Source organism: Capra hircus, chromosome 1 (genome assembly GCF_001704415.2).
Source record: "Capra hircus breed San Clemente chromosome 1, ASM170441v1, whole genome shotgun sequence".
In the NCBI taxonomy this organism is placed as follows: domain Eukaryota; kingdom Metazoa; phylum Chordata; class Mammalia; order Artiodactyla; family Bovidae; genus Capra; species Capra hircus.
In genome coordinates, this window is record NC_030808.1 from 938643 (window position 1) to 948843 (window position 10201).

Here is a 10201-nt window from a genome sequence, read left to right on the forward strand (position 1 = left end):
ACTCATGGACAAAGGAGCCTGGCGGGGTCCATGGGGTCACAAAGAGCCAGACACGACCGAGTGACTCACACACACACACACACAGAGCTCTTGTCAACGCCACGATGGCTTTCGTCCCTGCTCTGCCGTTCCCACTAGGAGCTACTCCGCTTCCCGCCTGCCTGCCCCCAGGTGAGGCGGCTTTTCTCTCTCTCTCTCCCCACAGATGCTTTCTCATCTGATCTTGTTCTTCTCTAGTCTCCCGGTTGGATGACTCCGGCATTCTCTAAGGAGTTACCCGCATTACTTCGAAGCTTCTGGGGACACAATACCCCTTCTGGATCCCACTACTAGGGCCTGTGGGGAGACTTGTTCTCCCAGCTCCGTCATCTACCTCTGGCTGGAGCTCCACGCGCAGGTACCTGGGTCCGCGTGCCTGTCCTCCACCCCGGGCTTTGCTAGAAGCCGGCACTTACTACAGAGCAGCCTTCTGGAGAAACCTCCATGCTCAGGAAAAACACTCCGCCAAAAGGATGCCCACGCTGTTGAGAAAATCATGGTCCATCATTATCAGAACATCACGAGTTGCCATGGAAACACGGAGATGGAAGCCTCTAAGACCCACGTTCCCCTCTGCCCTGCCACCCTAGTCTGTTCGCGGTCTATCCCCTCCTCTTCTGAATACTGCTTTCTGAAGCCCTGATGACAAAGCTGTAACCATCAGAGCATCTCTCGAAGGGTTTGCTTTGCCCCCTGCCACCATCCCTGGCTTCCCTCGGGGCTCCCAGGCGAGACTGCTGGAGAAAGTTCAGGTGGCTAAAAGTGCAGCCGGGTCACCCGGCAGAGCACTGGCCCTGAGTCTGTCCCTTCTGGATGCAGTGTGCAGGGGCAGAGGGGGGCGCTGAGCAGAGAGGCTGAGGCGGCCAGAGGGGCAAGAAGGATGGGCTCACTCCCCACCAGGACTCCTGTTTCCAGGGGACTTCAGGCCCACTGGGACACACCGAGGAAGCAGCTTTTGTCTCTGCAAAGCAGGTACTGGATCCTGGCATCCCCACCTCTGGCCACCTGTGTGGCCTCGGGCACGTCTCGTGAGCTTATTCGGTAGGGAGGAAGGTGGGCAGATAACCCCGAGTGACTCTTGCCCATTGGCACTCTGTGGGACTCAGCGATGACCTGTGGCCTTTGTCCCTGCTCAATGGCCCGCTGTCCCCTGTGGCCATCGAGGTAAGCCAAGTGCCCAGGAGCTTTCACTCCAGGCATCGCCTTGCTCCTGGGCCTCAGGCAGCCTGTAATATTTAAGGTCTTGGTTGTCCCGATCTCAGAGTCTGAGTTCTGGCCTGTCACCCTCAGCTGGAGGCCTAAGGGAAAGTTTTCTAACTGTGGGGCCAGTTCCACACGAGCAGAAAGAACTTGGCTTGACTTCAGATCAGGCATATCAGCTTTTATGCTGGGGTTAGTTTAAAAAAGGAGAAAATGGAAACTGCCTGAACAAGTCATTTGCAATATCCCCGTAGATAAAGGACTTCCCTGGTGGCTCAGATGGTAAAGCGTCTGTCTACAATGAGGGAGATCCGGGTTCAATCCCTGGGTCAGGAAGATGCTCTGGAGAAGGAAATGGCAACCCACTCCAGTACTATTGCCTGGAGAATCCCGTGGATGGAGGAACGTGATAGACTACAGTCCACGGGGTGGCAAAGAGTCAGACATGACTGAGTGACTTCACTTTACTTTCTTTCACTTTTCATAGATGAAGAGGCCAGTTTAGGTCTTGAGAATTAACTTGCTAACTGTTGTGTTCACATCCTGCCTTTGGTAGGAGAAGCTGGACTTTGCTTGGAAACATGTTTCCCTGAAACGAAAATCTGCTTAATAAAAGCAATCTGTGTTTTAGAAAAACATGACATTTTCTGTGGCTCCTTGAGCCTACATCCTGGAAGGTGCTAATCTTCTTATTGATATTTGTGAGTGTGCAGAAGAAGGGAGGGGTAGCAAGCTGGCGAAAAAAGCCTCCTAGAAGAAAGGCATTTTCCCAATAGATGTGTTATGTGACATGGTGAGAAAAAGCTCTTCCTAATCAGCACCTTGTTCTTGGCAAGTTCATAACGTGTCCTTGGGTGGCAGCCTCCTTCTGGCTGGTTTCCTTTATGGCTTAGAGGTCCAGCTAGCAGGCAGAATCTCTACTGACTGCCAGCTTGGACCTGGCCTCACCTGCACTCCTGGGAAGTCAGTAAAGACTAGATGGGTGACCCTTAACTGGACCCATATCATGGAAGCACCGTTGTTGGTAATCTGAACTTTGGTAAAGTGAAATACTTTCCATGCTTGGGGTGGAGCCTCTTTCTTGATGGGAACGCTTGCCTTCTAAGTTATATATTTTACAAGGTTGTATTTTCATGCCTGGTATAACCAGTCTCCCTTCGAGGAGAACACCTGTAAATAGCCCATCACTACGGGTTGGGGAAACCCCTCAGCGCACTGAATGTGTCCTCTGTTTACTGATTGCTCACCTGGGCTCCTGCACATAGAACAACGTAATTTCTCAGGGCCTTGTGTCTTTTCCCCTTGGGTCCTGTTCACTCTCATCGCTGGGATCACAAGTTGGTGGTTGACTGGATGCAGTGACCTTTTGGGGGCATCAAGCCACATGTTCCTCTCTATCATGTTTCTGAATCCTGGTGAACCTTTCTCGATGAGGCTGTCTTACAAGATCTTTGCTTTCCCAAGCCCTTCCAAGACCAGCTTCAATTTGTTCCTTCTGCGAAAAGCCTGCCTGCAGATCTCCAAAAGCAACTCCTTGCTCTATAACATACATGTCCATTCTTTTTTTTTTTTAAACTTTATTTTACTTTACAATACTGTATTGGTTTTGCCATACATTGATACATGTCCATTCTTAAATATGGTGCCTACAGAATATACTGCCCTCCCATAGACACATGTCTAACTTTGCAGAGCTCTAACTTTGCATTTGGGGCACTGTATATAGTTATCTTTTATTCCTCAGGACTCCTGAATGCCCACTGCTGCTATTTTTCAGGATGCAAATTCCTTTCAAATGAGCCTGCTCAATGGAGACACAGACATGGAGAACAGACTTATGGACATGGGGGTGGAGGAGTGGGCAGGGAGGAAGAAGCGGGTGAGATGTATGGAGACTTACTTATCTTATGTAACATAGATAGCCAATGGGGATTTGCTGTATGACTCAGGGAACTCAAACAGGGGCTCGGTATCAACCTAGAGGGGTGGGAAGGGGAAGGAGATGCGAGTGAGATTCAAGAGGGAGGGGACATATCAGTTCAATTCAGTCACTCAGTTGTGTCCAACCCTTTGTGATCCCATGGACTGCAGCACACCAGGCCTCTCTGCCCATCACCAACTCCTGGAGCTTGCTCAAACTCATGCCCATCGAGTCGCTGATGCCATCCAACCATCTCATCCTCTGTTGTCCCCTTCGCCTCCTGCCTTCAATCTTTCCCAGCATCAAGGTCTTTTCTAAGGAGTCAGTTCTTCCCATCAGGTGGCCAGAGTATTGGAGCTTCAGCTTCAGCATTTGCCCTTCCAATGAATATTCAGGCCTGATTTCCTTTAGGATTGACCTATGTATACCTGTGGCTGATTCATGTTGATGTTTGGCAGCAACCAACAAAATTCTATAAAGCAATTATCATTCAATTAAAAAATAAATAAACTTTTAAAAGTGAGTCTGTTAATCTTCCTTGGCACACTAAGATGCTACATGCAGGCAGATAAATAATTTGATGATACTCAAAACAGCCCTACTTATCCTTGTGAAATTCACTCATAATCTTTGGTTCTGGAAACCATGATAGGGTTTGATTTTCTATAAATAAAAAATCACATGTAGTGTTATCTCTCTTATCTTTCCCTATAAATCTTCAATGAATAAGTAGAGACAGGAGGGAGATCACACACCCCTTTCTGCCCTGTGGCTCTCTGCTTCTCTTAGAGATGGTCTGAAAGTGAGGATAGCATCCAGGTGATATAGTTGGGATGATGGGAGGAACTGTTTATTTCTAATATCCTAGAAATATTTTTTTAGGGAGGGGGACCTGATTTGGTATTGATTAGTTGTTCGTTTTCTTTCTGTCCATTGTCAAGATGCAAAGTAAGCAAAGACAGCCATTAAATACACAGAAGGTCACAATTCAAATTTAGTTATAATAGAAGCCTATGACTTTTCTGATCCAGAGTCAGGAGGAATGAGAAATTCTTCCCCAAAATGGGTTGGAACCACAGAGTGACTTTCCCTCAAATCCTCTCCTGCCCATCCTCCCTGAGTAAACAGACACTTACCAAGGATGGTAGAAAAGAAAATTCCATCCTGCTGGCACCCCCTCCTACCAACCCCATCTGTGTTCCCAAAGCGAATGCTTGTTTTTCCTAAATGTATACATGCTTCAGACTAGCCAGGATGGATAAAATTGAGTAAATTGCCTTCTCTGGCCTTTCTTTAATTTACCGCAGGTTAAAGGGGACACTACTTCATCCCTGCAGTCCCCCTACCTTTAAATGTGGTTGGATTTCATTAGTAACTATGAATTGTTAAATACTACATGTGAGCAAGTTCACATTCCAATTTCTTTATCACATCTTCAGAAAGAAGAGCTTTCTTCACCTGTTAGAATAAAATGATTTCCAAGGTCACAATTTCCTAGGAGATGACTCCAACCTGATTTTAAATGATGGGGGGAAAGCTCACAGCTTTGAGTTTCTGTCCACTAAGACAGAAATGGTAGATTTCTGAGAAAGATGATGAGATGTAAAGTAAGTTTATCATAAATATATTTCATAACCCATTTTTCAGAGGCCAAAGTTGTAGTGTGAAAAGACCCACCCCACCAAGTTTGGCTAAGAACTGATTCCTGGTATCCCTCCCTCTCTCCTCATCCACCCCTTCACCTGCCTGCCCCTTCAGATGCCTCTCAACTTGACCAACAGTTGATTTCATTGGATTAGTTTTTACAAACCAGGAAGTCAGGTTTAAACCTTTTGACCTGAGTCATTTAATTATTTATTACCCTTCATCCTGAGGTTCTCAATCCATCAGGGCACCAGGACTTTTTTTATTAACAAATCAGACGAAAAAATGTAAGGCCCTTACATGTTTATTTTGTTGACTCTTCACAGCGCAGGGAAACAGTTAGAGGGGGAAAAAAAATAATAATAAAATGCCAGTTAAATTCGGCTACTATCAACAACCCCGAAACCTTAAAACCAAAACAAGCTGCTGAAAGATCATGAAGTCATCTTGGATGAAGTAATTTGCTAACGTCTGTAACAAACCAATGTAGTTTTTCCATCGCGACGCAGCCAGAAGACCTGCCCTACGCGCTGGTCCAAGACCCCCCGAACGCGAAGGGACCGCGCAGAAGACACCACCCCCCGCCGTGGCCACCGCAGCGGGGTGCCTGGTCCCCCTCCGTATTTAACGAGGCAGAACGTTAATTAGAGATCGTGCCTTCTGCCAAGCCGGCAACCGCGAAACGCATTGTTACCTATTTTCTTTGAGTACGCCCGGAAGCCCGTCTGCGGGAGGGGGGCGGGGGGCGGGTGTGTGTGGAAGGTGGTTGTTTTCAAGCAAGCTCAAATGTTGCCTACGCTACCCCTGCGGGAAGGGGAGACAAAAGGAGGAATCTCGAGGTCCAAACCGCCCTTCTCAGAAGATTTTAGATTTAAGAGCGCATCATCGCGACAAAACATCCGGTTCTGCGATTCTCAAAAAACTGCACTCTCATAGACGGGGTATGAAAGCGGGCTTTCCAATCCAGCACACTCATCGACCTGGGAATTGTCACCGCCCCTCCCGCGGTACCGCGATGCCAACCGTCTGGCCGCCGAGGGTCTGTCTGTTCGTCTGCTATGCGCGAGGCCGTCTGCACTGACAGCGTGGTCTTTCTTGGCTTCCCGAGGGTCAGCCAGCCTCCTCTACCCGGGACTGGCTGCTGGTGAACAAGGGCGCCTGTGACCTCTGGCCGAGGAGAAGGAAACACCTCCAAGTCTACCCCTAGCCCCCCGCCCTCCGAGAGCAGCCCCTTGGTTCCCTGGTTCGGCAGGTGTAGGCCCACCGCCGCACTCGGGCTAGCCCGGCGCCCTAAAGTCCTCATCGCCCTTGCGAAACGCACGACTCCAGGAACAGTGAGACACAGGCGCGGGGTGACGGTGAGAGCGCGCACGTGAGCGCAAAGCAGCTGGAAGCCACCCAGAACCCCAAAGAGCCCTGACGCTACGTCGAATATCCGCTCGGGTCACTTTAATTTCCCTGGGATGGGGGCGGGGAAGGGGACGCCCAGCAGTCCCTGTCTCTGGGCGAGGAGGTCCGAAGTGCCCTCCTGGCTCTGCCCGGCTTGGGCGGCGGGAGGCCGGGCCGAGGTGGCGAGCTGGCTCTCACTTGGAGAACTGCGCCGGCACAGCGGCCAGGCCCAGGCCGGCCGGGACCAGGTGCGGGAACTTGCAGACGGCGCAGGTGCAGAGGCCAGGGCCGCCTGCGCCGCCGCCCGGACCGCCGCCGGGGAGCGCGAACTGGCCGCACGGCGGCTCCTCGAGCGCCAGAGACAGGTACTTGGCCGGGCGCAGCGAGTCTGGCGGCCCCACGGCGCCGGGCGCCAGCAGCACCGAGCCGGGCGCGGCAGCGAGCAGCGGCAGGCCGGCCAGCAGCAGGCGCGGCGCGGCGGGCCCTGCGCCCTCGCCAAGCGCGCGGCGCAGCTCCTGCAGAGAGCTGCCCAGCAGCAGGATGTAGTTGCGGGCTAGCAGCAGCGTGGCGATCTTGGAGAGCTTGCGGCCCGGGGCGCCCTGGCAGTGCGCCGCCGAGTAGGGCAGGATGACCTCGCGCAGCGCGTCCATGGCCAGGTTCAGGTCGTGCATCCGCTTCCGCTCTCTGCTGTTGATCTTGCGCCGCAGCTGCTGTTGCTGCTCCTCTTTGGCATCGGCCCGGGGCCCGCCGCCCGCGTGCGCCCCAGTCCCGGGTCCCGTGGCCGGCGTGTCGGCGGGCGCCTCCGGCTTGTCGCGCGCAGCCTTGGGGAGGAGCGCGGCCCCCGTCGGGGAGGAAGAAGAAGAGGACGCGGAGGGCGGCTGCCGGTAGCCCACCAGCTCGTACAGGGAGGCCCCGACCGGCACGTCTCCCGGCCTCGGCGGCCGCAGCATGCTCGCGGGGGCCGCGTTTACGCGCGCCTGGGAAACCGCATAATACATCTGGGGGAACGACGGGGGCGGCCGAGGCGCCCTTCAGGAACGCCCCGGGGTGGGCCTTTCGGCAGGCCGCCCCGCCCCGCAGACCTGCGCGCGGGAAGCGGATGGCGAGGTAGGAGCCCTCGCGCGACCGCTTTAAACCCGGCTTGGGAACCTGCGGTGTCGCGGGCTGCCGGGCGCAGCCAATGCGGGCGCGAGGTGCGGCTCCGGCGCGTGCTCATTGGCTGCCCGCTCCCCGGGGGCGGGCGCCGAGGTACCGCTGGCGCGGCTTAAGGAGATTATTGTGAGCGCAAGACGGAAAGTCACACGACACTCCACCCCCTACCCCGCTACCCCCGCCCCAACCGCGGGATGGAGGGAGGCAGGGACGCGCCTTTTCGGGTGGAGTGGGGCTCGTGGAGGACTGGCGCTGGTATGAGGAGGCTAAAGCTCCTGTGCTGTCTCTGCTTTTTTTGTATACGTATGCATATTGTTGTTTGTTGTTCAGTAGCTCAGTCGTGTCCGACTCTTTGCGACCCCGGGGACGGCAGCACGCCAGGCTTCCCTGTCCATCACCATCTCCCGGAGCTTGCTCAAACTCATGTCCGTTGAGTCAGTGATGCCATCCCACCATCTCGTCCTCTGTCGCCCCCTTCTCCTCCGACCTTCCATCTTTCCCAGCATCAGGAGCTTTTCTAATGAGTCGGGTCTTTGCATCAGGTGGCCAAAGTACTGGAGCTTCAGCTTCATCACCAGTTCTTCCAGTGAATATTCAGGATACAAAATGGTTTGTTTTCAATTGTGGTCAAATACACATAACATCTAATTTAGCGTCTTAACCATATGTAAGCGTACAGTTGCGTGCAGGCTCACTGTTGTGCATCCAATCCGCAGAACTCTTCCTCTTTAAAAGCTGGAATTCTGTATTTACTAAGCAGTCCCCCATCCTCCCTGCAACTCCTGGCAAGCATTATTCCTCTATGAATCCGGCTACTCTAGGTACCTCCTGCAGGGGATCACACCGTGTTTATTCTCTAATGACGCTTGTTTCCTGTAGTATAATGTCTTCGCTGTTCATCCCAGCTTTAGAGTCAGGATTTCGTTTCTTTTTAAGGCTGGGTAACAATCCATTGTATGTATATACCATGTTTTGTTTATCCAGTTCTCTGTAGATGGACGTTTCCATTGCTTCCATGTTTTTGGCCATTGCAAATAATGCTGCTATGAGAATGGTTGAAACAGGTGTCTTATTAATATGTGATTTTCTTCAAGGCTTTAAGAACCAAATTTCTGGGCTCAAGGACCAGTAGCATTAGAATGTTTACTTCCAGCCTCTTTCTGTCTTCTCTTTCTGATTAAAAGGGCTTTAGGGACTAAGGAGCTTCTTTCCTACCCCAAAGGGACACGTATTCACTTTATCAGTGACTCGACTCTTGGTTAAACAAAAACAGAAATCTGCCTTTTATCAGAAAAAAAAAAAATAACCAGCCAAAATAACAAAACAGCAACTCACCCACACACTCGTATCTGTTCAGGGTAGAACTGAACCTTTCTCTTCCCTAAATGGAAGAGCATCGCTTGGTGGCTGTGAGTGTTTTCTACCCCAGCACCAGGGCACACTGCTGCAGCCTGTCATCGTCACAGGGGAGAGGAGCACAGGCTGAGTCCCTTTTGATATGGAAACCTCCACCATCCACTACGGTAGCCGCTAGCACCTGTGCCTGTTACAATTTAATTTACTAAACTAAGGTGAAGCTAGAATTTAGTTGCTTGGCTGCACTAGCGTTGCCTCAAGTGCTTAGTAGTGGCCATCATGGCCATCTGTTCGGCAGCACAGAGAACATTGCATCATCACAGAGAGGTCTCCTGGACAGCACTGATGTTGATGCTGACTTTGAGAAAATGAGCTTCTCCGCCGTGGTCCCCTTTCCTGTAAGAAGAGGGATGCTGTTGGAGAACCTATTGTTGCAGGGACTGATTTCAGCTCTCGTGGTCCATTGGCTGTGCTTGCTGATTTCAGGGCTGTCTTGTTCCGTTTTCTTCCATTAACATTCTCCCCGTAGGCTCACTCTGACCTTTTGCTTCTTTTTTATTGTTGTTAATTTTTTTCACAGTATAGTTGCTCTACAATGTTGCATTAGTTTCTACTGTACAGCAAAATGAATCAGCCACACATATATCCCCTCCCTTTTGGATTTCCCTCCCATTTAGGTCACTACAGTGCACGGAGCAGAGTGCCCTGCACCATACAGTATATTCCCATCAGTTATCTATTTTATACATAGTATCAGTAGTGTGCATGTCAGTCCCAATACCCCACTTTGATCTTTGCTTCTGACCTCCAGTTCAGTACAGTTCAGTTGCTCAGCTGTGTTCAACTCTTTGCAGCCCCATGGACTGCAGCACGCCAGGCTTCCCTGTCCATCCCCAGCTCCCAGAGCTTACTCAAACTCATGTCTGTCGAGTCAGTGATGCCATCCAACTATCTCATCCTCTGTTGTCCCCTTCTCCTCCTGCCCTCAATCTTTCCCAGCATCAGGGTCTTTTCCAGTGAGTCAGTTCTTCATATCAGATGGCCAACGTATTGGAGCTTCAACCCCAGCATCAGTCCTTCCAGTGAATGTTCAGGACTGATTTCCTTTAGGATTGACTGGTTGGATCTCCTTGCAGAACAAGGGACTCTCAAGAGTCTGACCTCCAGTTTTGCTGTAACATCCTGTCCAGGCCTTGGGTTCAGCTCCAATTTACTTTCTTCTCAAAGTCTTGGTGATTTCTCATCTTCTTCCCCTCATCACTCTTGGCAAACCATTGGCAGCTTTCCCCTGTAGCCTAGATTGTGTTATGTGGAGGTTATCATCTCTGCACTTACTTGTGATTGTTTTGAGGGTGGGAACCACTTGTTCATTTCTTTATCCTCCCAGAGCTTTGCAATGACAGTGTGTCCTGGGGGTGTCTGAGTATTTGGTTTGAAATCTCCACTAGCTCACAGGTTCCTCCTTGAAATGTGCGAGCTCCCAATGGAGCTTTAATCTAA

At 51.3% G+C, this 10201-nt stretch overlaps 1 protein-coding gene across 1 annotated transcript; it reads right to left on the bottom strand.

Moving 5' to 3' along the window:
- On the bottom strand, positions 5093-7280 carry OLIG1 (oligodendrocyte transcription factor 1). The gene has a single exon (XM_018046760.1). It carries the CDS (start codon positions 7189-7191, stop codon positions 6388-6390), a length of 804 nt encoding a protein of 267 aa, XP_017902249.1. The 5' UTR covers positions 7192-7280; the 3' UTR covers positions 5093-6387.

Excerpts from the sequence above, each read along its gene's own strand:
- OLIG1 (XM_018046760.1), bottom strand. The coding sequence starts at position 7,191 with ATGTATTATGCGGTTTCCCAGGCGCGCGTAAACGCGGCCCCCGCGAGC.